A 26098-nucleotide genomic window follows, 5' to 3' on the forward strand; every position below is an offset into this window, starting at 1 on the left:
TGGCGGCGGACCAATAGAACGAGGAGGAGGGCGGGCCTCCGCGGCGCGCCGGCCAATGAGGGCCGGGGGCGTGGCGGAGTGGGGACCGTTCGAGGCCTGGCACGGACGGCGGAGCGCCGCGCAGGTGAGGGCTGAGGGGACCGCGGCGGCGGGGGGGGCCCGGCCCGGCCTCGGGGGTCCCCGCCGCCTCCCGGGGCCCTCGCGGCGGCTGCGGGCCCCGGGCAGCCCCCACCGCCCCACCAGGCCTCACCCCGGCGGGGCCCGGCCTGGGCAGCTCCTCCCCCCCCCGCCCCCCCCCCAGGCCTGGCTGCCCGGGGGGGTTCACGCGTGTCCGGCCCCCCGTGGGGGCTCCGCCTGGTTCCAGGGGGCTGCAGCAGGGTGGGAGCAGGGGGGAGGCCCCCCCCCCTCCCCTCGGAGGCACCCGCAGGGGGAAGCAGGCGGCTGCTGGCGGGCCCGGGCCCGGGTGCAGGCGCCGGTGGGTAAAGGTCGCCCAGCAGCGCCGGTCCCGGTTACCCATTGACGACGGCACCCGGCGGCCGCCCTCGGGCCACCGACCGGGGACGTCACCAGCGAAACCGAAACGGCTCCGGCCCCGTCTCAGTCAGCCGTGCCAAGGGGAAGGGCTGCCGCCCCAGCTCCCTGGCCCCGGCGCGGGAGGCCCAGGTCCCTCTGCCGTCCCGGGAGCCGGGACCCACCAGCCGTCTCCGCAGGGAGGGCAGGCCCCGCCTGACGAAACTCGCTGTCACGGCCGCCCGCCACGCCGGGAAGAGGCTGTCGCACACCTCTGCAGCCGCCACACCCCGCCCAGAGGCAACTTCCTCGTTGCCTTGCGCAACCCCCGGCGGGGCCGTGGGACAGCAGCACCCTCTGCTTCTGCCCCGCCGTGAGGCCGAGCCAGGAGGTCCCCATCGGCGTGGCAGCGTCAGCCCGGTGACAACCGAGCTCTCGCTGTCCCGGTGCCGGGGCGAAACCAGCGCAGCCCTGGGCAAGGCCAGCGGGCGCAGGGGTCCGTGCCAGTGCGGCAGGAGGAGACCCCAGGCCTTCCCCTGCGCTGGGGCGGACGGTTGACAGCCCCGGGGCCTGCGCCCCCTCAGGGCTCTGTCTGCCCCAACCTGTTCGGTCCCTTTCACCCCTCGGGGACAGCCGGTTCGTGGCACTTGCTGGGCTGGTTGCGTTCCCGCAGGTGCCAGGGTAAACGGCACCGGCTGAGCCGGCCAGACCGGGGGCTGGCGGAAGGGCCGGAGCGGGAAGGGGAGAGGAGGAGGAGGCCCCGCAGGGAGCCTGGCTCTTCCAGAGCCTCCTCTGGGGATGTCATTACGGGCGCTAATAGTAGCCTGGCACAAAGACGCTTTCCAGCTGCCGGCAGCGCTCCCCGCGGGGTCGGGGCCTCCCCAGGGGCAGCCCCGGTCTCGCAACAGCCTGCAACACTTGCACCAGCTGGGCGAGGAGGGCGCTGACGCCCGGCCGGCGCAGAGCGCGGCGGATCCCCAGCAGCCTGCAGCTCCTGCCGCTCGCTCCGTGCGGGACGGGCAGGTCCTCGGCTCCCGCTGAGCTCCTCTGCCGCGTGGCGCAAGCTTTGGGAGCACGGGAGGGCTCCGGCATCCCCCCTGACCTACCTCCGCTCTTGCAGCTTGCACCTTTGCGAAGCGGCCGGTGGGCCCACTCCCAGCCCGGCACCATGAACGTCTTCGACCGAAACATCAACTTTGACGCCCTCTTCAAGTTCTCCCACATGTGAGTAACGCCTCAGGCAGGCCGGGCTCGAGACGGGGGGGGGGGGGGCTCACGGGGGGCTGCGCCAGCCTCACCGCCGGCCTCACCGCTGCCCCCTCGCCCGCAGCTCGGCCTCCACCCAGGAGCACCTGAAGAGGGTCTACGCCAGCTTCGCCCTCTGCATGTTTGTGGCGGCCGCGGGGGCCTACATCAACGTGGTGACCCACCTCTTCCAGGTGAGGAGCCTTTGGGGCGTTGCGGGTGGCCCCTGTGCTCGCACACACCCCCCACCCCCAACCCGTGCCACCCCGGCGAGGCAAGGCCGGGCCCCCACCCGCCTCTCGCCCCACAGTTCAGCTTCCTGACTGGCCTGGGTGCCCTGGGACTGATGATCTGGCTGACGGCCACCCCGCACAGCCGGGAGACGGAGCAGAAGAGGCTGGGGATGCTGGCCGGCTTTGCCTTCCTGACGGGTAGGTGGGCACCGGGGACCCTCCCGGGCCCTGGGGAGTTGGGGACAAGGGCCCTGACACAGCGCTGACCGGCTCCGAAATGGCTCCGGTGACACCCTGCTCTGTCCTTCCAGGCACCAACCTGGGGCCCCTCCTGGAAATGTGCATCTCCATCAACCCCAGGTAGGAGCGTGACCCCCCCGCCCCGTCCCCAGCCGCCCCCCGCCGCCCCCAGGCCCCGTTCACCCCCTCTCCTCTCTCCTAGCATCATCCCCACCGCCTTCCTCGGCACCGCCACCATCTTCGCCTGCTTCTCACTGAGCGCCCTGTACGCCCGGCGCCGCAGCTTCCTCTACCTGGGAGGTGAGGGGGGCCAGGGGGGGGACCCACGGGGGGCTGGGGGCTCCCGGCACGGGGCGGGGGGCACCCCACGGGGTGCCAGGGCCAGGCCTCACTCCCTGCCCTCTCCCCGCAGGTTTCCTGCTCTCCGGCCTCACCCTGATGCTTCTCTCCTCCGTGGTTAATGCCTTCATGAGATCCACTTGGCTCTTCACGGTGAGTCCCCTCCCGTCTGCCAGGACCCCACGGAGGACGGACGGACGGACGGAGGTCGGCTCGCACCGGTGACGCCAACACAGGGCTGTCCCCATCTAACGTCCCCTCTCCCCCCCCGCAGGCCAACCTCTACCTGGGGCTGATGATCATGTGCGGCTTCGTGCTCTTCGACACGCAGCTCATCATCGAGAAGGCGGAGAGCGGGGACAAGGATTACATCTGGTGGGTGCCGGGGCCGGGGGGGGGGGGGGGACGGGACACGGGCCGGGCCCCCCTGAGCGCGTCCCTCCCTCCCCGCAGGCACTGCGTCGATCTCTTCCTCGACTTCGTCAACATCTTCCGGGAGCTCCTGATGATCCTGGGCATGACTGAGGTGGGTGACGGTCCCCCGGGGCACGGCTGGCGGGGGGGGACGGACAAACCTGCCCCTCAGCGGTGGGGGGGACGGGGGCCGCGGACCCGGCAGTGACCGGCCGCCTCTCCTCTTGCAGAACAAGAAGAAGGAGAAGAAGTGAAGCGGCTCCGGGCCGAGGTGGAGCTGTCCCCATCTGGTCCCCGTCCCCACCCCGTCCCCGTCCCTTCTCTGATTCATTAAAGGGGTTGCGCTTGCTGCTGATGAAAAGCAGCCCAGAAGCTTTCGCACCTTGTGGGTTTTTCTCTCGTTTAGCTTTTCTTTGATTAGAAACCGGCCGATTTGCAGATCCTGCTGGAGTTCGGCTCTCCCCCCTCTCCCCGGCCCGGCTCCCCCCCCCCCCCCCCCGAGAGCCTGCGTCCCTCGGGGTTACCGCCGACACGTGAGCTTCCTCTAGAGGTTTCTCCCCGGCCCCACGGGCGACACGTCCCCGCCTCGCCCTTGCGCCAGCAGCCGGGGTGTTATCCCCCGACCCGGGCAGCCGTGGGTGCCCCCCCCCCCCCCCCCCCCCAATGCCAGCTGGTGGGGGGGGGGACCCCCCTGAAGCCAAACTCAACGGAGGAGCCTCTCCTTTAGCACCAGTGCCAAGAAACGCAACGGAAAAGAAAACGATCTGCTGGGCGAGCCGTCTGGCGGGGCCGCGGGGACGAAGGTGTTTTGGTTCCGAGCTCTCCCCATCCCGCCATCGCCTCTTTGTACACCGGGACGATTCAATAAAACGCTCAGACTTGAACCTCTCGGCCCCTTCCCTCCCTCCCTCCCGCGGGCAGGATGCGGCCGACGCAGAGACGACAGCAGCTGCACAATAACATATATAAATAAACCGGGGGAGGGCGGCTTTATTGAGTTAAAAACCCGGCGGCGGGGGCTGTACACTGCAATAGCACCATCGGAGAGAGCCGGGGGGGACGGCAGGGCACCGGGACCCCCACCCCGGGCAGCACCCCCAGACCGGAGCGGGGGGCAGTGGGGTGGAGGTGGGGGGGGGGGTTTTGGGGGTGGGGGGGGGAGCGGAAGACGTGCGAGTGCGGCCGGGCCGGGGCGGGGGGCTCAGCCCTGGCTGCCGCAGGAGGAGAGGCTGTCGTAGAGGGAGTCGCTGAGCGACTCGGAGTGCTCCAGCCCCGGGGGGCCGTGCCCCCCGTCCCGTGACCGGGCCTCCGTGCTGCCCTCGTCCCCCACGTCCGAGGCGCTGGGCGTCCGGCTGCTGCTGGCGCTCAGGGTGGGGGGCAGCGGTGGGGGGGCCTCTGGGGATGCCCCTCGACGCCCCGCCGGGCTGCACACGGGTGCCTGGGGAGGGGCAGCGCGGTGAGGGGGCGGCTCACTGCGCCCCCCCCGCTCCCTGCCAATGCCAATTACAGCCCAGGGCTGGCAGAGAGGTCCCACAGCCGCCCCCCCCCCGGGCCCCCCCTTACCAGTGTGGGACGGTGCAGCCCCTCCAGCCCCCCGGGGGGGCAGAGGAAGGGGTCGGCGGCGCTGCAGGCTTTGGCATTCGGGAAGGTCCAGTTCTTGCTCTGCTGGACGCGCCGCGGCTTCCCGGCATTGTCACCGGCATCTGAGGGAAAAGGCCGGGGGGGGGGGGGGGGGGGGGTGGTGTGTCAGTACTCACCTGCAGGCCCCCCCCCCCCCCCCCCCCCCCCCGCCCCAACTCCCCCCTCCCCACAGGGTGCCAAGCCCCATTGCGCCTTGCACAAACATGGGTGTACGCCCAGCACCATCGGCGGGGCCTCGCATGCCCCCGGCACGACACTGACCTTGGGGACTGGTGCGGTGGCCGTGTGGGCCAGGGGGGGCCGGGGGGCGGCACGCCGGGGCGCTCCGGTGTTTGCCGGCCACCAGCAGCTCTTCCGCACTGGGCACCTCCCGCTCCAGCGTCCGGGCCTTGCGCGGCACTTTGGTGATGGCAGGTGGCCGCGCTGGCACGGCGCCGGGCAGCGGCTCAGGGCGGCCCCGCGGTTTAGGGGTGCTCTTGGCGGGGACCCCCCCGTAGTCGGGGGGCGGGAAGGTCCCAATCCCGCTGTCCAGAGTCCGCGTCAGCGACCCACAGGCTGCCGGCACAAGCGGAGGCGTCAGTGCCAGGGGTCCACCCCGGTGCCCCCCTCCCCACCTTATCCCCCCCTCCCCCCCCCCCACCCCCCCCCCCAGCACCCCCTCACCAGCAAAGTGCTGCGACGTCCCTGACTCGGACAAGCTCTCGTCCGATGGCAGCTCGTCCCGGAGCCCCACGTCAGGCACCTGCGGGGGGGGGGGAGAGGGTGAGCGGCCATGGGGTCCCCCACAGAGAGGGCACACGGCCGGCGGGGGGGGGGGGGGGGTGTTGGGGGGAGGGCGGGTTGGCCTCACCTTGTCAGGGGGCTCCCGCAGGTGTCCGACGATGCCGTTGCGGGGCGGGCGGCAGAGCCGGGGGTCTTTGGCATCGGGGGGGACCCGCCGGAGGTCACACAGCTCCCGCTTGTGCTCCAGGCGGCTCTCGTAGGGCACATCCTTCCCGTCCACCCTGGGGACAACGCCAGGTCAGGGCAGGCTGCGGGGGGCACCCACCACCCTCATCCCCCCCCCCCCCCCCCCAGCCCCTGGGCCACCGCTGACCTGTCAAGCAGCTGCTGCATGAAGGTCTCGGCCGTCACCTCCTGGTACATCACCGGGAGGTGGCCGGGGCCGCGGGGGGGCCCGCGGGGGCGCCCCTTCTCCAGCGCCAGCCCCTGCAGGAAGGCGTGCTCCTCCCGCAGCGCCTTGCGCAGATCCTCCGCCTTCTCCATCAGCTTCGAGATGTTGAGGCTCTCGGCTTCCAGCTTGCGGGCGGCCAGCTTGACCTCCCGGCGCAGGGGAGCCGGCGTCCCGGCCCACTCCCGGCCCCGGCCCCCATCGCCACGACGGCTCAGAGCCGGCAACTTGCTGCGGCGCAGCCCAAACCAGCTGGCCAAGCCGCCAGCTGCCTTCCCCTTGGCTTCGCCCGCCGGGGCCCGTTCCTGCCCCTGCAGCCGCAGCACGTTCTCCTCGATGCCCTTCATCACCTTCTCCTCGATGGCCGAGTGCCCGGCGGCACCCGGTGGCGGCCCCGTGCTGGGGGGTTCGGGGGCCGGTGGTGCTTTGCGGGAGGCCCCTGCCGCCTTGGCGCCCGCCGGCTCCTCACTCCGTGGCGTCCCAGCTTTGCCGGCACCCGCCTTGGTGGGAAGCTTGGTGGGGCTGCCGTGGGGGCTGCGGGCGGTCTTGGCGGGGGGAGCCGGGGGGGCCCGCGGTGGGGTCCTGCCACCGGCGGGGCGCCCCTTGCCCCCGGCCTTGCCGGGCTCACCCATGGAGCCAGAGGAGTAGCAGCGGGCCAGGGGCTCCCCACCGTGTGCTGGCTCAGGGTGCTTCAGACTGCCCCCCAAGCCCCCCCGGGGAGGGGGCCGCGGCTCAGACCCGTGGCCTCGCTCGGGCCGCCCCGGGCCAGGGGGCTCACGGCCCTCAGCCCCCCGCAGCTTGCCCAGGGCAGCCAGGCGCTCCTTGAAGGGCAGGTAGCCCGGCTCGGGGGGCTTCTTGCCAGGGCGGCGGGAGGGGGCAGAGACCCCCGTGCCGCGGCGGGCACTGGGAGGGGAGGCAGCCGCCCGCTCCCCACTGCCAGGGGGGCCCGGCGGCCCAGGGGGCTGCTCTGCTGCCTCGTAGTTGCGTGGCGGGGGGAAGGCAGGGGGCTCGGGGGAGCCGGGCTCCGGGGGGGCGTCGGGGGAAGCGCGGCAGCTGAGCGCCGGTGAGGCCTCGGGGTTGCCACCGCGGCAGGGGATCTTGGAGGTGCGGGTGAGCTGGGGGCTGAGGCGCAGTGCCCCAGGGGGGGGCGGCAGCTTGAGCACCTTGGGGGGGGAGGGCAGGGGGTTGGTGTCCCCCCCGGGTGAGAGCGGGGCGAAGCCCCCCTCGGGGCTCTCCTCGCCTGGGGCGTAGAGCCCCAGGAAAGCGGGGTGCTCGCCACGCCGCTGCCGAGGGGGGCCCCCAGGGGCTTCGCCGTTGCGCCGGCAGCACCCCCCCTCGCCCCGCAGCAGCCGCTCGGCCAAAGCGCTGAGCAGGGCCCCCCGCGGTGGCGCAGCCTCCTCCGGCGAGGAGCAGGGGCTGCCCTCAGCCCCCCGCCACCCCCCAGCAGCCCCCGGCCCCCGCAGCGGGCAGGGGGGCCAGCCTGGGGCAGCACAGGGCTCAGGGGAGCCGGGGGAGGCCGGGGGGGGCCCCAGCAGTGGGTCCGTCTCCTCCAGCTTGCGCAGCACCTCCAGGATCTGGGCTTTCTTCTTGAAGAAGGGGGAGAGGGCGTCCAGAGGGGGGGCACCGGGGCTGAGCCCGGGGCTGCCCGACGGCACCGGCGGGGTCACCTGCGGGGACCGGGCACTGTCACCCCATGGGCACCCAGCGCTGAGCCCCACGACACCGTGCTGGGGCTGGGGTGGTGGGGCTGGGAGAGGGGGATGCCCTGGGGACACCACAGGTGGAGGGGGACGGGGAGAGGGATGCAATGGGGTTTGGGATGGGGACACAACGGGGTCGGGGACGGGGACACCGGGGGCAAAGGGGTTTGGAACCGGGGACGTCACAGGTGGAGGGGCTCAGAGAGGGGGATGCCAGCGACTCAGAGAAGGGGACACCACAGGCTCAGGGGCAGGGACACCGTGGGCAGTCGGGCTTGGAGAGGGCGATGCCACAGGCTCAGGGATGGGGACACTATGGACCCAGGGAAGGGGACAGAGGGGAGGACACCACAGGCACAGAAAGCAGCGTACCACAGGCGTGGGGACACCGCAGGCTTGGAAAAGGCAATAGCTTGGGAAGGGGGATGCCACAGCCCGGAGAGGGGGACACTGGAGCAGGGGGGTTCAGAGACGCCGGTACCCACCTCCAGCGGGGCGATGCAATGACTGGGGGTCAGCGGCGGGGGCGGCTGCTCAGTGGAGCCCGGCTGGGGGCTGGCTGCGGCATCCAGGGGCACCGGCACCGGGTGCAGTGGCAGCTGGAGAGGAGGGAGATGCTGGGTTAAGCTTTGAGGGGGGCTCTGCCCTGTGACCCCCATCAGGACCAACACAGCCCCAGACGCACCTGGGGCAGGGATCCAGCCGAGAGCTGCAGCTTCTGCTGGAAGAGGTCGCTCAGCGCCTGGTTCTGGCGCTCCAGGTCAAAGACCCGTTTCTTCAGCTTGATGCACTCCTCACGCAGGTCCTGGCCGGGGCGGGAGGAGGGGGCGTCAGCTGGGACCCCCCCCAGTCCTCCTCCAGCCCACCCGCCGCCCCCCACAACCCCCCGACACCCACCTTCTGGTTGAGCAGCGCCTGCACCACATGGTTGGCAACCTGGGGAGCAGAGGGGGGGGGCCTGGGTGGGGTGCAAGGGCATGCGCAGCCCTGTGCTCTGGCACACGTGTGTGCACACGTGTCCCACGTGCCCCCCCCCCCCCCCCGGTACCTCGTCCAGGCAGCGCTCGTACGTCTCCCGCTGGTTCTCGTTGGCCTGAGCCAGGGCCGAGTTCTCTGCCTGCAGACAGAGCAGGGACGGCTCAGGGGACACGGCACAGGGGCACGGGTGCCTGGACCCCAGGGGACCCCTCCTCTGCCTGGTGGGACCCAGGGCCACGCATGGAAGGACGGGGCTGCCCCAGGAGCGGTGGCACACGAGGGCCACGGAAAGCAGGAAAGTGCTTCCCCCCACCGTGGCGTCTGGGCTGCTGGCTCCGTGGCACCAGCCACGGCTGCCTGGTAGCACTGGATGCACGATGGCAGTGGCCATGGCTGCACGGTGGCCATGGCTGCACGGTGGCACAGGCCACGGCTGCCTGAAGGCAATGGCCACAGCTGCCCGAAGGCAATGGCCACGGCTGCCTGGTGGCCATGGCTGCCCTGGAGGCCCTAGTTTCTGGTAGCCATGGCTGCCCAGTGGCACCAGCCACGGCTGCCCGGTGGTCCCGGCTCTCAGTGGTCCCAGCTGCCAGCCCCCACCGTACCTCCAGCTCCCGCAGCCGCTGCAGGAGCTCATGGCTGGTGCCCGTCTCGCCAAGTGCCACGGGGCTCCCATCTCCCGGCGCCTCGGCCACGCTCTCCGACATCGCTGGCTGCAGGGGGACGCACGTCAGGCCGGGGTCCCCGCTGGCCGGCACTGCCAGGCCCTGGGCAGCCCGGACCCCCCTTACCTTGCTTGGGACGTCCCCAGCCCCGTCCCTCCGCAGTGTCACCTGTGGGGGAGAACGGGGCTGAGGTGGGGGACGAAGCCTCGGGGGAGCCCTGGGGCCAAGCCCTGACCCCACCGGCACCAGCACCCGGAGCCACAGGGACCCCTCCTGCTGCCCAGCCACCCATGTCCCTTCCCGGGGCGTGCAGGGACCCTGGGAGGAGCACCAGCCCCGAGGCACCGGGATGCACAGCACCCCCGGTACCGGCACCAGGGCACCGGGATGCACAGCACCCCCGGGGCTGACACCAGCCTCGGGGCACCGGAATGCGCAGCACCCGGTGCACAGGACCCCCGGCGTGCAGACGGGCCCCCCCCCGGCTCTAGCCCCGGTGCCGGACACCCCGCTTCCCCCGGGGCTTCCCCCGGCGCCGGTGCCTCCCCGCACCGCTCGCCCCATGCGCGCCGGAACAGGGGCCGGCCCCGAGCACCGGGCACCGGCACCGGCCCCAGCCTGGGCCCCCCCCGCCGCGCTCCCGCCCCCGCCGCGCACTCACGCCCGGGGCTCCCGGCGGCGCCGCCCGTCCCCGCTCAGCGCGGCCCCGGGACCGGTCCCGGCGGCGGCGGCGGCTCCATCCCGACCCGGCCCGGCCGCGCTATTGTTGGGAGGCGGCGGCGGCCCGGCTCCGCCTTCCCGCCGCGGCCGGGGAGGAGCCGGGGCCGCCGCCGCCGCCGCCCCCGGTGCGCGGCTCCGCCAGCGCCAGCCCTGGGCAGGGAGCACCGGGGAACCGGCACGGGGGATCCGGGGCACCGGGGACCCCCGGGAGAGGCGGCACCGGGACACCGGGCATCCCGGGAGAGAAAGCATCGGGCATCCCCATTGCGGCACCGGGCACCCCCGGGGGTACAGGGCACCCCACGGAGAGGGACCCCCCTGGGGCACCCAGCACCCTTTGGAGAGGGACCCCCAGGACCTTGGGCACCCTTCGGGGAGGCCCCTGGGGCTCCAGGCACGGAGCCGTGCTGTGGCTCCAGGCCGTGGCCCCCACCCTGCACCCCAGGAGCTGGGCAGGGGTTGGGGTTCACACGGGGCCACGCGGCTCCAGCTCACCCAGACCCGGCGGGGGGGTTCAGCGGTGCAGGGGGAACCAGAGGGGACAACAGGAGGGTCTGGGTGTGATGGAGGTGGCGAGGCCGGGAGGGAGGTCACTGGAAGCAGGCGAGGTTGGGGTGCATGCAGCGCTTGTGACAGCCCTGTCCCCTGCCGGGGACCCCACATGGCTGCCCCATGGGTGGGAGCGCTGGGGGCCGCCAGACGGCCCCGGAGCAAACTCTGCCACCTTCTCCCACCCAGCGCAACGACAGCAGCAAAAACAACCGGAGCGCCAGTATTTACAGCCCCCATCGGCGCAGCGGGGACGGGTGCAGAGAGGGGCTGTGGGATGCTCCCCGCGTCCCCACCAAGCCCCAAGCCAGCCGTCCCCAACCCGATGTGCTGCGTGACCTTGGCCACACACCCTGGGACCCCGCTGGCACCATGCACAGCAGCACCGTGCACCCTCACCGGCACACGCGGCCGGACCTCGCACATGCTGTCCCTGTCCTCCTGCAGCCCGCAGGGCCAGCAGCAAACCCAGGCGGGTCCCCAGGGCGGCCCATGGTGCCCGTGGGCTCGTGGGCCCCCCTCGCGCTGCCCCCGGCGCAGGAAGCGGCCCCGGGGCCGGCGGCTCCGGCTGCGTCACGGGGGGAAGTGAGGCTCTGTCTGGAGGGGAAGAGCAGCCCGCGGCCCCCCCAGGCCCCACCAGCAGGGCATGGCCAGGGGGGCCCCGACAGATGGACGGCGCAGCCATCCCCTCCCCCAGCACAGGGCCCCGCAGGGGCAGCATGAGGGTCCCTGTGGGGAGGGGGATGCAGCTCCAGCAGAGCCAGGGGCACCCAGAGCCCATGTCCCCCTCCCCAGTCCCCCCTGGTCACCCTGGGCCAAGGGACAGCAGCCGCTCGCACCCGCCGCCCCAGGCACCGCGGGGACACAGCACGTGCCCAAACCACGCGGCTGTGGACATGCCAGCACGGCAGGGAACAGTCCCCTGCACCCGGACCATGGTGCCACGGCACGGCCGCAACAGGCTGGCCTTGGCCTGCCCCACACCAGGGTCCCCACCCCAAGCCCGGGGACATGGGGTGACAGCCCCAAGTGTCCCCAACCCAGCTGGGCTGCAGGGGCTGGGCTGCTCTTGGGGCAGCCAGGACACAATGGGGACAGTGGGGACAGCGGGGATGCACCGGGGACAGCGAGGACACCCCGGGGACGGCCAAGGATGCACCAGGGACAAGTGGGATGTGCTGGAGAAACAGCCTTGGGGTAGCAGGGACACGTTGAGGACAGCTGAGACTCACCAGGGACACACCAGCGACAGCCAGGATGCAGTGGGGACACTGGGGACATACCAGGGACAGCCAGGATGCAGTGGGGACACTGGGGACAGCCAGGATGCAGTGGGGACAGCAGAGACACATGGGGGACAGCCGGGATGTACCAGGGACAGTGGGGACCGGTGGGTGGGATGGAGGACAGTGGGGGACACACCAGTGACAGCCAGGATGCACTGGGGACACTGGGGACACAGCAGGGACAGCCAGGGCACAGCAGGGAGAGACGGGGAGAGAGCCTGGATGTACCAGGGGATGGTGGGGACACACCGGGGACATCGGGGACAGACTGGGGACAGGCGGGATGCGCCGGGGGCACATGGGATGTTCTGGGGACAACAGCCCGGGGACAGCAGGGACATGCAGCCGGGACAGCCGGGATAGACCGGGAGGCACCGGGGACGTATGGGGGGCACCGGCCGGGACTCCCCGCACCGCTTTGCCCGGGGGACCCCTGGCTCCGCCGCCCAGGCCCCCCTCCGCGGCACGTTCCGGTGCCCGGTGGCAGCGGGGACCCCCCTCCGCACCGCGGGGCTGCCGGGGTCCCCGAGCTGCGGCCCGACTTCCCCGGGGAGCTCCCGGCGCCGCCGCCGCTCCCCGCCCGCCCTCCCGCCGCGGCGCGGCGCGGCCGGACTCACCGGGGGCTACGGCGGGGCGGCGGCGGCGGCGGCGCGGGGCGGCATGGCGGGGACCGGGGCCGGGGCCGGGACCGGGGCCGGGGCTGGCCCGGCGGCGGCGGCGGTGATGTCATGGCTCCACCGGGCCGGCTCCGCCCTGCGCCCCCGCCGCCGCCAATCCGCGCCCGGGGGCGGCGGGGTGGGGTGGGGGGTGGGGGGTCCCGTGGCGGCGGGGACGGCGGGTCTCCCGGTACCGCCGCCGCATCCCCTCCCTGGGACCGGGCTCGTTCCCCCGGCCCGGTGCCTCCCCCCACCCCGATCCCCGGAGCTGCCCGAATGGGACCCGGTGCCCCCCGGACCGCGCACAGCGCCCGGCCCCACCCCGACGGGGATACGGCACCGAGCGACCGGGACCCCGCTGCCCCGGGCCGGGACCGGGCCGACCCGCGCCCCACGGAGCCCGCACGGGCTGGGCCCGGCTCTGCTGCCCCCCCCCCGCCGCAGCCGCCGAGCTCCACGATGTGAAGGACCGAAATAAGGCCGGGGCTCCCACCGGCAGCAGGACCGGAGGTTTGAGGAGCAGAGGGGGTCCCCCTCGCCGGGAGGGGGGGGGGTTCATCACCCCAGGGCGGCCCCGAACCCCCCCAGGACGGCAAGAGCCGCTCCATCCTTCAGCTCTTCCACCACCATCCCCAGCCCACCCTTGCCGCAGGACACGGGGACACTTGGGCGCCCATCTCCATCGCTTTATTGTGGAGGTTACCCGCGGGAGGGAACCTCCTCCCCCGACCGAAAAAACGTTACAGGGACCTCATCACGCCCCTGGCCTCAGAGCCCCCCCAGGACACAAGAGGCACGGACCATTTCCCACGGCAAAGGACCCCCCAACTCCGGTGAGCGTGGAGAGCCGCCCCGTTCTTTCCCCGCCTCGAGTCCCCCTACGGCTTTTGCCCTGGCCAGCCCGGCCCCACAGCGAGGGCAGGCAGAGCCAGGGGAAGGAGGGTCTGGGGTCCCCGCTCTGGAGTTTCAGCCCCCGCCGCTCCAGGAATGATGCCGGCAGAGGAGCTGGAGCTGCGGCTCAGCCCGGTGCTGGGCAAGGACACCGGCACCTGCAGGTTTTCCACACGTGTCCCACCGACGGGCTCCGCCGCGACTCGGCACGAGGGAGGATTCACAAGGGAGGGTAGAGATGCCGCACGCTGCCAGTGTCAGCTCACGGATGCCGGCTCCAGGCTCCCGTTGGCGGCCGCTCCACGGGCCTGGGCGGAGGAGGCGGTTTCCTCCAGCCGCCTGTCGTCCCTGGGCCCTGGCCGGCACGCTGCCATGGGCAGGTGACTCTGTCGGGGACAGAAAAGGCACGGTGGGCTGGCTGCAGCGGGACGTGCCCGGGCAGAGGCGAGGGCAAGCCCAGCCTAGTGTCGCTCCCACACGAATTGGCCGTTCCACAGGGATGGGAGCGCCCACAGACCGGGAGACGTTTCCTTTGGGCTCCTGCTTGAAACCAACGGCTACAGCAAACCGGTGGTCTTCATTCAGGGCCTGGGGGGGGGGGGGTGTGGGTGGGTGTGTGTGCGCTCCAGAGCTAGGGTCCCCCCACCCCGATACTTGGCTCCCACCAGGGGGGAGGCACTGCGGGGACTCCTCGGCTGCAGGGACAGCGTCGGAGGGGGTGACAGGGAATGCAGGACGGGGCATCTGAGGACATCTCCAAAGACGACACCCTGTGGGCACGTCCTGAGCAAGCCACAAGCTCCGGGTGGGACACAAGAGGAGCAAGTTGCAAGAGAAAAATGAGACTGAAAAGGAGAAAGCAGAAACCCTTTGCCTAGAAGACAACAGCTTCCCTTAAAATCCCCAGATGGGAGAAAATGGGCTTCCCACAGCGGGTAGTCCCCAGCCTGCGAGACATCGCCACCGCGTCCCAGACAGCTCCCGCGACACCCGTCCCACGCACAGGAAGAGGGTGGCACCGAGCCACCCACAGAGAAGAGGCGACTGCCCATCCTCCGCCGCTCCCCGGGACCGGGCTCTGGCTCCCACGCCCTCAACACTCCCAATACCATCCAGACCGTGGGCGTAGCACGGGTCCGAATTCCGCTGCATGGGAGAGCAATCCCCTGAGGGCCTGGCTGCGTGGTGGGAGGGCAAATGGAGACTTGTCCCCCCAGGAAGACACATCCTCCAGCTCACCGCAGAGCCCCGGGGGGCGGTGGATCGCCCGGAGCAGGAGCTGTGCTACTGCTGGAAGCCCCCGGTGCGCTCTCCCAGCCGTACCTGCGCAGGCAGCTCGGCCGGAGGCTCGGCAGCCGGGGAGAAGACGAGGGCAGAGGAGCTCCCTCTGTCCGTCAGCGCCATCTGCGGAGGGATGCCTGGGTGGGAGGGCTCCTCCAGGGCCAGTATGTCTATGGGGGCCTCGGCAACGTCTCTGAGGGACTGATCGAGGGCCACAGAAGGATCAAAGAGCAGAGGGGACGGGGGACACTGCATGCCATCGCCCACCACGTCCAAGTCCTAGGAGAGAAAACACCGGGAGGGGCTCATCAGCAGGAGGGGTCCCGAGGAGCCTCTTGGGAGACAGAAGCACGAGTCCTCACAGCCTTTCTCCGCTACCCCCTCGAGCAGCAGGGCAGGAGCGGGCAGCAGGCCACTCTGCTGCTTTACAGGCAGAGGAGGAGGAAGGCAGAGCAGCGAGCACCGTGCCACCGGGCCCCTCAGCCTCGGCAGCTGGGAATGCAGCTACGGGGACCTCCTCCAGAAACGGCGTGATCCAGGCTGGGGGTGCCGCACTCCCACTGAAAACAAGGTGTGGGGCACAAGGTCCGGAGCCCAGCGTGACGTGCCGCCCCCGAAGCATCCCTGCAGCAGCCAGGAGGGCTGTGAAAGGGTCCGATCCTGCCCTCCTCAGGACACCCAGAGCAGTCACCCCTCTCCCAGGATTTCACCCGACCCCCTTTGCTTGCCCTGACAGAACGTATTGGAGTGGACGGTCTCTGGCTTACTCCTCCATCTGCCCTGCTCGCTGCCATCTGCTGCGTGCGTGGATAACCCCGCTGACGCCAGAGGCTGGGATTCCTGTGAGGCTATTGTTAGAGGACGGGGTTTGTTTTGGCTTTGGAGGGTGTTCCGACATCAAGGCAAGATGCCTGCGACTCACGAGTGGCACTCCACCAGCCTAGCGTGACGCGAGATAAAACACAGATGCCCTACACAGCCGTAGCTCCGAATCCCTCCGAGCCAAGGACGGAGGGCTCTCGCAGGGTGTCTGCGGTTACATCCACGCACAGCTCGGGGCACAGGGCAGGAGCAAAGCACCCAGGTTCCTGCCTGAAGCACCCGAAACCCCGCACGGGGCGGGGGACCCTCTCGAAGGACAGGCTGGGGGAGAGAAACAGTCACGTTTTTCATTTCTGACCTGAAAAAAAACCCACCTCTCCCACAAAGGCTCTTTTTAACAGAGCGCAGCGCGCTGGCTCTGCCCCACAGGAAGGAGGGCTGGGATCTGGTCCGATGCCCACCGAAGGCAGGGGGAGTGTTCCCTCGACCCCGGGGGTGCTGGGCCCAGCCTGACCCCACAGCAGCAGCACTTGCTCTTCCTGTGTTAACGCTGTGGCTGCTGCCATTCCTGGGACTCCACAGCTGCTGGCCATCCCTCCTCCACCAGCAAAGTCTGAAGTGGTTACGAGATTTACCTCCTGATAGAAGTGCTCAAGAACCTCAGGGGCATCCGAATACTAAAGCAAGTGACGCCTCGTTCAGAGGAGCGGCTCCAAACGACTGCAGTATATTTTTGTTTAAACAAATTTCAGAGGATTTTAAGCATGTAGGCTTAACACGCATGCAGGACATCAGAATAATCTGGGGATTAAAATCCTCACGTACTCCTCATGGGAGAGAAGAGGGAAAAAAAAAAATCCTCTTTTTAAAAAGCCCCTAAATATAGGTTTAAACGGGAGCACAGCCCTTCTAAAGGGGCAGTCACCAACCCTACAGAAACAAACATCTCCCAAACCTTTCGCATTCCTGCACGTTCTTCAAGAGACTCTCCTTCCCCAAGCCAGCAAGAACAAAAATAATTTTACATTATCTGTGCTGGGGAGGCAGTGCTTTACATGACATCCATGCGTGCTCCACAGAAAGCACCGGGTCTGCTGCACTGCAGCCCGCTCCACGAGCATTTCAGTGTGACTTCATGGCATGTAACCAAAACAGCAATATTCAGGGGAAGCTTTTCTGCAGGACACGTTGCTTGCACACCACGGCCTAAAGCACACTGCACAACTTACATCGCTGAACTCCAGGGGCAAGCTCTCTGTGGGCTGGAGCTCAGCAGCGCTCAAGTACAGGTCCGTGGGGGCAGCTTCCAGCTCCTCAGGGACAGCCAGCACCTGCTCGGGTACGTACATCTGCGGAGGCAACCGGAGATGGAGCGGGCAGCACGGATCCTCGGAGAGGCTCACGGGAACTGGCTTGTTGCAAGGCACTTCCTCGGAGCCTTGACACGGTTTAAACAGAGTCTGATTAGTGTCCTGACAGATGTCTGGGAAGATGTGGTCAAGGGAAACCTGCACAGCAGACAAGCTACAGACGGACACGCATCCAGAGGCATAAACGCTCCCCCCTCACCCACCACCCTCCAGCAAACGGTGTTAAAAACCCCATACATTTCTCCGAGGGACTCCAGAGTTGCACCTCGACTGCCCGGCAGTGTGGATGACGTTACTTGCATGATGGCAAACGGGGACAACAGCGACAGCCTCCCAGTGGGGGCTGGGAAACGGAGCTGGATCCCTGTAAAGCACTCGCAGATCCTCAGATGGAAGATATTACAAATGCACAGGCTTACTTTTAGTTGCAGACATCCATTTAAAAGGCATTTGCACAGGCCTTAACATCTAACACGCAGCGGAGATACGAGCACACACAATGCTTTTTCCACAGCCAGGAGTTTAGTTCCGGTATTTCTATCTTCCCAGTGCATTTTCCTTCCCAATGGAAAACCTATTCCTGCCAGAGGTGTAAATGGGATTTCCTGCCTTTAATCACAAACAGAAACTCTGCTCCAATTGCATCGCGCTTGCAGAGCAATCCACCAGCAGAGAGTAGCTACAGACCAAATCCCATCCTCTTCCAAGAGCCCTGCGAAACTACAGACGGACCCACCGCTGAGGCTGCACCAGGGTCTGCATAAACAACATTTTACTGACAGTCGTGAAGTTTCTACTTACTGCTGCAAGGAACAGCTGAGATTGTGTCACCCAGTGAGGAGAGTGAGGCACAACCTCCACGCAGGCGACAATCTGGAGCTGGGGCCAAAGCAGATTTCAGGTGTCGATCAAGTCTCTCAGGTCAGATACCTCAATATCAAACCCACCCAAACAACTGCCCAGCTGTTCTCGACGTTTGTGGGTTCATGCCACAGCTTCCTCTTCACACAGTGCAGTGTGGGAGAGGAAAAAAAAACCCCAAACTTCCAAACCCACATAAACTGGCAAAAGGCGCCAAGTTTAACCCAGTTTCTTAAGCTGTCTAGGTTTCAGATTTATCCTTTCCTCCTCTCCTCCCTGCACCGAGGCAGCTGTGAACGCGCCGATACGACTTCCCGGCAGGCTGTGGGGAGCCCGTAATCTGTGCTAGCAGCAACGGTACGGAGCTCAGCCCAGAGGAGCCAGATCTCTCAGACACTCAAGGGCAGATGTGGTGAGGAAAGCGCCTCTGTATGAACAGCAGGGTGGGGAAGCCAGATTTTAATCTCTCTGAATGACTCCCAGATCAAGCGCCGACTTTATTGGTAGCCAAAAAGCATGGATTGCCAAGATGACCAAATCACATGCTCCACCTGGAGCCCAACAGCCCAGCTGGGTTCGGTCCCTTTAATGCATTGTCACAAACAATCCAGCTCCTGAAAAGCAAACAAAGCCCAAGAGCCTCCCGACAATGCACAAAGCAGAGCAAACTGCAGATGTTATCGGCTCAGCGGGGCTAACCAAAGTAAAATCTTGTTTGTGTCAGTGAAAGTCAGCTGACAGCTCGGACGTAAGGAAATCAAACCTCGTTTTTTCCACTCCCTTCTCAGCCTGCCCTGCTCAAAGCGAGTCAGCTGCAAACAGCAACTTGCTCAAACCGTTTTATAGGTATTTATCCCGTCTTTATTTTGAAGCATATGGTCACTAGAGAGAAACCAAGGCACCTTCCTGCTACCCGGGCTGCTCCCTGCACATACCTGGAGTCGAGTCTGCCAACTTCAGTAACAAAACAGAACGAAGAGCTCACACAAAACAACGAGCTCCTCCTCCCCCTGGGCTGCCAGCTCTGCTCTGGGACCCAGCACCAGAACTTCTCCTGACTCACACCAGCAACAGCTGCTAATGCAGCTCCGGCACAATCCAAACCTGCTCCTGGACACATCCACCCAATCCCATTTAGGCAAGAGCTGCGCAGGGGCAATGCTCGGTTCGTGGATCCCATGTTGGGGCGCTGATCCCCGAGCTGGGGGGATCCCAGTGGAAATTTCAGTGCTAGCCCTCAAAAAGCCGAGGCCGTTTCAGGAGGTTGAACAGCTCAAGGCTGTTCACACACACGTGTGCGAACCTTTCAAGGAGTAAAAGGAGATTGAGCTGACCCATGGCAGCCCCAAACAGGCTAGGAACTACTCCCTCATTCAGATCCTCCCAAAAATCACCGAGCACGTGCTTCAGCAGTCAGACACCCTTTTCTACAAACATCCCTCACAGCAGGACTCATACCGAGAGCTCACAGACCCTGCTCAGGATGACTGCTGGCACCCAGCACCTGCAGCCAAGAGCAGACTTGCTTCTATCCCCCTTTCACATAGCCAGAAACCATCTCGAGCCTCCCTCGGACTTTGTGAGGTTCCCCTGTCACTTCCAAGTGAACTAGCCACCCCGTTCGGATGCTCTGGATCGGCCAGCGTACCACAGGAAGGCTGCAGCGGGACCTGCCCGGGCAGAGGCGAGGGCAAGCCCAGCTTTTTGTCGCTCCCACACGAATTGGCCGTTCCATGGGGACGGGAGCGCCAACAGACCGGGAGACGTTTCCTCTGGGCTCCTGCTTGAAACCAACGGCTACAGCAAACCGATGGCCTTGATTTAGGGCCAAAGAGAAAAAAAGGAGGATCAAACACACTTCAGACTGCCAGCAAACAGTCAGGAGCGCAGCCCAAGGCAGCACAGGCAGATCAAAGGATACGCGTGAGGCAGTGCCTGGTCATCGGAAGGGACTGGTTGGAGCATCGGACGTCGTCGACAAAGGCCAAGCACCTCTGGCTGGAGCGGGTGGTGTGCGCCTGCAAGTCCAAGAGAAGAGCTCAGAGCTGCGCTGGAGAGTCGTCCGGCTCTGTTCCAGAGAAACCCCCTCGGCTATACAACACTTGCGTCCTGCTTTCAAAACACGCCAAGACCAAACTCTCAGTTCCACTCCAGCAGAGCCTCGCTCCTCATTATGTCCTTCCCATTCAAGCTTTTATTAAACAGAGCTGAGACAATGAGGCACGACTCGATTTCAATAGGAAGAACTTCACCTCAGAAGTATGTCTCAAAGAACGAGGTTTCTCAGACTCATCTTTCAAATTTCAGAAGTCAGTTAAGGGAACGCTTTGCATTTTAAAATGGTTACAAAGAAATGGCTGCACACAGCTTCAAATTTAGTTTCACGTGTGATGCAAGGGGCCTGCCTTTCGGTCCCCACAGGTCTAGGAGGAGTCTGGTTTCACCACTATAAGAAGTATTTCCCCCACATTTTTCAATGATGAAAATCAGGCTACCTTGTACTGAGCCCTCGCTTTCAAAAGGGAAAATTCTCCAACCCCACACTTTAACTTGTGCAGTTCTGGTGCCCATTTTAAATGACTCCAGGAAGCCCCGATGTTTCGGCCAACGTGTGGATACCGAGGGTGCTGGCCAGGACCAGATCTTTATGTCCTTGCAGAAAGGGCATGTTACAAGGGGCGCTCCGGCAGGGCCAGAGCGCACCTGGCCCGGGATCGCTCCCAGGAAGGGACGAGAGGAAAGACCCAGCTTCCAAGCGAGGCTGTAACTCCAGCCATACCCAGTCCCCGAGCCGCTGGACGCACCTGCTGGGCAGCGCCATCGGTCGCCAGCATCCTGCGCTCCTTCAGCTGCCGGTGGAGCAGGGCCTCCACGCCGTAGCGCTGCCGGTAGCGGCGCAGGCACTTCAGGCGCTTCAGGTTCTCACGTTCCTTGGCCATCAGCCCCTCCGGGCCTGTCAGAAGGCTGCTGCCTGCCAGGAGCGAGGGGAGGGGGTCAGAAAATACCACCCCCACCTGCCACATCCTTCCATTTTTTTTTTTGGTATCGAGAGCCAAAATCAGCTGTCGAGCGCTCCAACAGCTGACTAACGACACAGATGTCAACGCACGGAGCGAACGAGCAGCGAGAGTTGCTCGTATAAACAGGAAGCACATCTTTCAGTTACATAAGAGGATGACAAAGCAGACTCCATCCCAAAACTCATCCCAACTGCTCTGTGCACACGAGGAGCCGACTGAATATTTTTAAGCATCTTTTAAAATAATTTGGCCACTCAAAAGTCTATTGTGATTTCTGCAGGCAGAATAGCACTTTGTCAAATTTCAGCTTGCTCCTGTGCAAGTTCTGGAAGCTTCCAGTAAGCACTCCCAGCTGTAATTACAGGGCAACGCTCAGGATCTGCTTTTCTATTACTGGTTTGCTAAAAAGAGTTCTACAAAATTGTTATGTACCAAACTTCCAGTTATTTTTATTTGAGACCGAGCCGTATTATGCCATTTTCCAGGATGAGCTATTATAAGACCATGCTAGAGAAAGCATTCTTTGCACTGCAATACTTGCAACCAGTTATACAACCCAGCTCTGCCTCTGCTGAACTACGAACTCCTGCCTCCAAGAGCACGTTCCGTACAGGGAGAAATCCAACCGAGGCAGAAGTGCTTTTGCAAGGCAAAGGTGCACCCCTGCTAAGGAGGAGTACGTCATTACAGCAGTACTGGTGTAACAACTGAAACAAAACTTCTGCCGATACAGACAGGACCTTACAGATGAATAAATTTTTTTGTTTATAAAACCAAAAACAGGAAATCCCATACAAAAAAAAAAAAAAAAAAAAGAAAAGAACTTTTGCCTCAGAAGTAAACTTTGTAGTCTCATTTCCTGACAACACTGCAAACTTTGAAGAGCAAAGAAATCCGGCAACCTTTCTAACCCAAACGATACCAATCTCCAGGCATGAGGCCAGCCACAAAAATACCTTCTCTAACTGACTTTCAGTCCTACGGTAATTCTCACCCTTACCGAGACAGCACTGCTCTGAAGTCTGCTTCTACAAAGGGCAAAAAAAACCCATTTTTTTTTTTTAAATGTAGAGTTCTGCATGTGTTTTAGAGAAGCGCCGTGCCCTCAGCCAGACGAATACGGATCAGTGACTACCTGTACCAGTACTTGCCTATGGCTTCATGTTCTCCCTTGCGGCTGTGCAGGTATCGGCGCTTCTTCTCCTTCAGAAGGTGCTGGAGTCGTTTGAACTGGTCAATGTAGAGAGACTGCAGGCGGATCAGCTTCTCTCGCATGATCAAAGCCACCTCCTCAGCTGTGTACACGCCAGCATGCCTGAAAAACACCCCCACAGACAGGGTGAAGTTTCTAAGGGTCCCTCGGGGCTGTTCTCCTGGCTGAATGGCACGGACGTTATCAGAAACACGGGCTGAGCAGGGCTGGGTTAGACAGATCAACGGGTGACGAGCAGAAATACTGATTTTTACAGATTTATTTTTAATTTAAGAGATCACCCAGAGACTGCTGCTGAACGGACCACTCCACACTGAAAGAGGATGACCATCAAATACTTCCCAGAAGAACCACCAGGTCCAAGACTTACAAGCATTCACACCTAGCAACTCACCAAGGATCAAAGTCCAACTGCGACACCATTAATAACGTCACCTCTTTAACATAACCGCCATCTCCTCTGGTACCACACTGAGCTCAGAACGCTCCGCACGCTACATGTGTGTAAGCAGCCTGCAGCCACCAGCATCCAACTTACTTCAAGGGATCCTCCTGGTCGCTATCGATGCTGTCAGCCTCGCTGTCCGGGTCCCCTCGCCACGTCTGGTCCACTGTGATAGGGTCCTGCTCGCCATCGCTCCAGCTGTCCTCATCTGAAAAGACAAGTCACCCTGAGCAATAGGACACTGCCCTACGTCCCAGCGCTCGCCGCTCTGGCACAGGGCAGCCGGGGACCCCGGGAGCTCGGCTCCACGGCCGCACGGAGGTGAACCAGCTCTGTCTCTTGCCAGGAGAGACTTCTCCTCCCCAGCACAGTGTGAGCCAGCGACATGGAACAACGGGAAACCCACCAACTCGGCGCAGCCAAAACACACAGCTCCTGTGGGGTGGCGCTCCTGCCTACCTAGGAACCACGAACTGCCGGCTGGCCCCACCAAGCGACCCTGCGAGATGAGAAGCTCAGCACTGAGCCAGCGTTTGACAGGCAGCGCTAGAGACTAACCCAGCAAAGAAGGAAGCTAGCTAACATTTCTACTCTGTGACTGCAAGGGAAGAAAACCTGCAGGATTTTGGTCTGGTGGTGTGAGTCGTCTACAGTCAGTGGCAGGCGAGACACACCAGGGTTTGCAGAACACAATCTTTTACCCACGGACCCCTGGGATCTTTTTTTCACTGATTTAAGAAGTGATATCCTTGGCATTTCCACGCAGAATGGAGAACTCCAGGTCCTCTCTCACCGGTTTTCACTTTCAATTCTTACCTAGGATCCGACTGGCTTCGCTGCGGCTGCTCTCTGCGGTCTGGGAGCCCAGCTCTGTTTTGGCGTAAGAGCTAAGCTGGCAAAGGAGAGTCTCGCTTACAGGCCCAGGATTGGACTTCTTCATCTGAGCTTGGAGCGCCAGAGTGTTCCTACGGGCATGCTCCGCACAGAACGACGTGCTGCGAGAATAAATCACAAGCTTGTTACAACTCCAAGCCCTCAGCCAGCAAAACAAACAAGCGATACAGTGAGAAACGTTCCCTGGCACCTGGAAAGCACATCCCCTCCACAGCTCTCTCTCAGAGAGAGCCGCTGGCTGCAGGTACAGCTTGGAAATGCCAGAGAGCCCTGGGTGGCTCGCAGACCACACACCACCGCTGAAATGCCACCTCTGGCACTGGAGCCAGCAGCCACATGGCACAGCAGCAGCGAGAGAAAAGAGCTTTTTACTTAAAGCCACTGAGGTGAGCTCTTCTGCTTCCAAACATTCACACTGGACTCTCAGTCTCCACACAGAGCACGCTGGCCCACATCGGATGGATCCTTTTTATCGCAGAGGGACCAAGGGCAGAATGAAGACTATCAGCGTCCACATCCCCGTAACCTCTGAGAATGAAACACGGGTCGATGCTCCCATAAGGGAAACTGTGCTCTGCTGTCATGCTTACTGAATGTCGAGAACTGTTCTAGGTCCTTCCATTCATAGCAGTCAGAACATTTTATATGCATCAGAGAACAAGAAGCACAACCAGGTCATCAACTCCACCTAACACACGACCAGAGTGTATGTGCTGAGGATTATCCGTAAGCACAGACAGCGGCAAGTTAAATTTGCTGGGCTGAGCGGAGGTACGGCACCACGTGGGTGCACATACAGCTCTTACGCTCTTACAAAGGACCTGGATCACTGCAGCCACCTTCTGATGGCAGAGGGCAGCAGCCCGACAGTCCTGCAGGACCAAGACGACTCCATGCAGTGTCCAGCACTCACAGTCTTTTTCTAGCTTAAAAACGCTTCAGAAAGAGGGAGCCACTTGTCTGAGGTAACGTAACTGCAGCAGCTGAATCGGGAGGACCTTCTCCTGCCCGTTTTAATTCTGTATGATGGAGAACCAGGAGAAAGAGGTACTCACCCATCCTTCTTCTCTGGTTTGGGTGCAGCGTTGGGACACCGCTTTCCATTCTTTGTTGAAACATAGCTGCACTGCTTGAAAGGGGCACTCCTGTCTTCAAGAATGTGCTTAATACAGAACTCCTGCCCCTCCAGCCGCGGCTGGGAGCACTGGCGGTGAGTGAAGGCACATGACAGAGGCTCCTGCGGCCGCGGCACAGGAGTAAGGCGTCCTCGGCTTGACGGCAAAACATGGATCCGAATTCTGTTCATGCCAACACCTGCTCGAGAGATGCAGGCTAGTTAAAAGAAATGAAACAAACTACTGATAAAAAGAAAGAGGAGCAGCATCTGCTAACGCATCTGAATAAAGCTCTTTGACCCCCTTGAACAGGCGGGAGATGAAGTTGCTCCTATAGAGATAGTTTCTTCCAACGCCTGAGGAAACTTTTGGCTTTGCAGCAACCCCATTTCTGCACAGAATGAAATACATCTCACTCACCTGAGCTACCAAGCAGCAACGTCCATGCCAAGGTGTGGGCACAACAAGCGCTGCTGCCTGCCAGCATTGTGGCCGGGGGGGGCTACACGTCCCAGAGGTGCCCCTCTACCCCCCCCCCGCCCCAGCGCAGGACCCTTTCCTCCCAGCGCACGAATCCCACAGCTCCACACCCTCCCGGGGTACAGCGCTCCCTTCCAAGAGCAGCCCACCAACCCCACAATGCCCAACACAAACCCCATCCCTCCATGGCATCCCCTGTCCCCCAACTCGCGGCCCCTTCCTCAGCGGGCAGGCTCTCCCAACCCTGCCCCCCCGCCGTGCTTCCCACAGGCCCAGTGCCCACCCCAGCCCTGCACCCCCCCCCCCCCCGTGCGCTGCTCACCAACTCCACAGCGCCCAGTACAGGATCCCTCCCGCCCAGCGCAGCACCCGTGCACGACCCCCTCCGCCCAGTGCACCCCCCTCCCCCGCAGCTCCTCAGCGCGTGGCCCCTGCTCCCGGTGCCCATCCCGCTCCCGGTGCCCATCCCCGTGCGGGCCGCCGCCGCCCCCCCCCCCCCCCCCGGTGCCGGCGCGGACCCCTCTCCGCCCACGCACGTGCTCCGCCGCCCAGGCCCCGCGCATGCGCAGTCGCGCCGGCCGGCCGCCCCGGCGCCGCCATTTTGTCCGCGGGCGGCGGGCGTGAGGGGCGCTCCCGAGGGGAGCTCAGGCAGCGCGGCCGGAGCGGAGGGCGGGGGGGGGAACCGCCCCCCCGGCCGGTGCGGGGTGGAGGGGCCCCGGCGGAGCGCGCAGGTGTCGCGGCGAAGGGCTGCGCGGGCGCCACTCGGGGCGGGCGGCGCCGCCGCCATCTTACCTCGCTGCCGCCCCGGCCTCCCTGCTGCCTCGCCGCGCACCCGCCCCGCCACCTCACTGGCCCGCCCGGCCGCCAATCCGTGACAGGCGCGGGGGCGGTGCCGCGCGCGGTTGGCCGAGCTCGCCGCCACTCCGCAGGGACCAGCCACGCCTCAGGGAGTCACGTGAGGGCGGCGCGGCGGGAAGCCGACACGTGGGCGCGGCGGGACCGGGGGCGCACGGCGGGGACCGGGGCGCCCGTGGGTTTGCCAGCCCCGAGCGAGGGAGGGGAGACGGGAGCGGGTTTGTGCTTTGGCCCCGGGAAGGCAGAAGCTCCCGGTAGCCCCAGGGACACCGGCTTGGTCCCAGGGCACCAGCCGGGGGCCAAGAGCCCCCCCCCCCCGGTTTCCCGGGACAGCTGCAGAGAGACATTGCTCCCCGCTGATTAACGGAAAGGGAAGAACGAGCAATTCACCGCAAACCCCGACAACCCGGGAGCAGCCAGCCCAGCCGCCGAGAGAGGCTCCAAAAGGAGTGAGGGACAGGCCTTTGCCGGGAGCCTGAAACCTAAAAACCGAACCCAAAACCG

At 65.0% G+C, this 26098-nt stretch overlaps 3 protein-coding genes and 2 non-coding genes across 6 annotated transcripts; 1 reads left to right on the forward strand and 4 right to left on the reverse strand.

The window, feature by feature from the left end:
• The first annotated feature begins 60 nt into the window (after positions 1 to 60).
• On the forward strand, positions 61 to 3865 carry LOC143171457 (bax inhibitor 1-like). The gene is made up of 10 exons (XM_076360442.1): positions 61 to 124; positions 1631 to 1734; positions 1841 to 1949; positions 2066 to 2186; positions 2300 to 2348; positions 2431 to 2528; positions 2641 to 2720; positions 2842 to 2942; positions 3021 to 3093; positions 3212 to 3865. Exons 2-10 carry the CDS (start codon positions 1679 to 1681, stop codon positions 3233 to 3235), a joined length of 711 nt encoding a protein of 236 aa, XP_076216557.1. The 5' UTR covers positions 61 to 124; positions 1631 to 1678; the 3' UTR covers positions 3236 to 3865.
• Positions 3866 to 4161: 296 nt separating this feature from the next.
• On the reverse strand, positions 4162 to 12346 carry LOC143171454 (nck-associated protein 5-like). 2 transcript variants are annotated; one of them, XM_076360437.1, is made up of 13 exons: positions 12309 to 12346; positions 9263 to 9304; positions 9077 to 9184; positions 8542 to 8610; positions 8391 to 8429; positions 8179 to 8298; positions 7979 to 8092; positions 5719 to 7460; positions 5473 to 5626; positions 5286 to 5364; positions 4884 to 5177; positions 4545 to 4684; positions 4162 to 4419 (listed from the first exon to the last, which is right to left on the reverse strand). In XM_076360437.1, the coding sequence occupies exons 3-13, from the start codon at positions 9176 to 9178 to the stop codon at positions 4183 to 4185; spliced, it is 3090 nt and encodes a 1029-aa protein (XP_076216552.1). In that variant the 5' UTR covers positions 9179 to 9184; positions 9263 to 9304; positions 12309 to 12346; the 3' UTR covers positions 4162 to 4182. The 2 variants fall into 2 exon arrangements, with proteins under 2 accessions (XP_076216552.1, XP_076216553.1); XM_076360438.1 differs by lacking the exon at positions 12309 to 12346 and adding an exon at positions 9798 to 9801.
• Positions 12347 to 13018: 672 nt separating this feature from the next.
• KANSL2 (KAT8 regulatory NSL complex subunit 2) lies at positions 13019 to 24785 on the reverse strand. Its single transcript, XM_076360415.1, has 10 exons — positions 24680 to 24785; positions 24200 to 24458; positions 23067 to 23245; positions 22344 to 22458; positions 21740 to 21907; positions 20377 to 20539; positions 19494 to 19590; positions 16571 to 16824; positions 14562 to 14798; positions 13019 to 13624 (listed from the first exon to the last, which is right to left on the reverse strand). The coding sequence occupies exons 1-10, from the start codon at positions 24744 to 24746 to the stop codon at positions 13496 to 13498; spliced, it is 1668 nt and encodes a 555-aa protein (XP_076216530.1). The 5' UTR covers positions 24747 to 24785; the 3' UTR covers positions 13019 to 13495.
• Positions 13701 to 13829, reverse strand: LOC143171557 (small nucleolar RNA SNORA2/SNORA34 family). Its single transcript, XR_012997208.1, has one exon. It is a non-coding gene; the product is annotated as a small nucleolar RNA SNORA2/SNORA34 family (small nucleolar RNA).
• Positions 19275 to 19403, reverse strand: LOC143171555 (small nucleolar RNA SNORA2/SNORA34 family). The gene has a single exon (XR_012997206.1). It is a non-coding gene; the product is annotated as a small nucleolar RNA SNORA2/SNORA34 family (small nucleolar RNA).
• Positions 24786 to 26098: the final 1313 nt, after the last annotated feature.

The sequence above is a fragment of the Aptenodytes patagonicus genome, chromosome 27 (assembly GCF_965638725.1).
Source record: "Aptenodytes patagonicus chromosome 27, bAptPat1.pri.cur, whole genome shotgun sequence".
NCBI classification, from domain to species: domain Eukaryota; kingdom Metazoa; phylum Chordata; class Aves; order Sphenisciformes; family Spheniscidae; genus Aptenodytes; species Aptenodytes patagonicus.

Excerpts from the sequence above, each read along its gene's own strand:
- LOC143171454 (XM_076360437.1), bottom strand. The coding sequence starts at position 9,178 with ATGTCGGAGAGCGTGGCCGAGGCGCCGGGAGATGGGAGCCCCGTGGCA. Across the intron at positions 5,627-5,718 it reads ATGCAGCAGCTGCTTGACAG|GGTGGACGGGAAGGATGTGC; the intron begins GTCAGCGGTGGC and ends CGTTGTCCCCAG. Across the intron at positions 4,420-4,544 it reads GGCTGCACCGTCCCACACTG|GCACCCGTGTGCAGCCCGGC; the intron begins GTAAGGGGGGGC and ends GCCCCTCCCCAG.
- LOC143171457 (XM_076360442.1), top strand. The coding sequence starts at position 1,679 with ATGAACGTCTTCGACCGAAACATCAACTTTGACGCCCTCTTCAAGTTC. Across the intron at positions 2,187-2,299 it reads CGGCTTTGCCTTCCTGACGG|GCACCAACCTGGGGCCCCTC; the intron begins GTAGGTGGGCAC and ends CTGTCCTTCCAG. Across the intron at positions 2,943-3,020 it reads GGGGACAAGGATTACATCTG|GCACTGCGTCGATCTCTTCC; the intron begins GTGGGTGCCGGG and ends CCCTCCCCGCAG.
- KANSL2 (XM_076360415.1), bottom strand. The coding sequence starts at position 24,746 with ATGCTGGCAGGCAGCAGCGCTTGTTGTGCCCACACCTTGGCATGGACG. Across the intron at positions 22,459-23,066 it reads CGAAGCCAGTCGGATCCTAG|ATGAGGACAGCTGGAGCGAT; the intron begins GTAAGAATTGAA and ends TTGTCTTTTCAG. Across the intron at positions 21,908-22,343 it reads GACCAGGAGGATCCCTTGAA|GCATGCTGGCGTGTACACAG; the intron begins GTAAGTTGGATG and ends GGTGTTTTTCAG.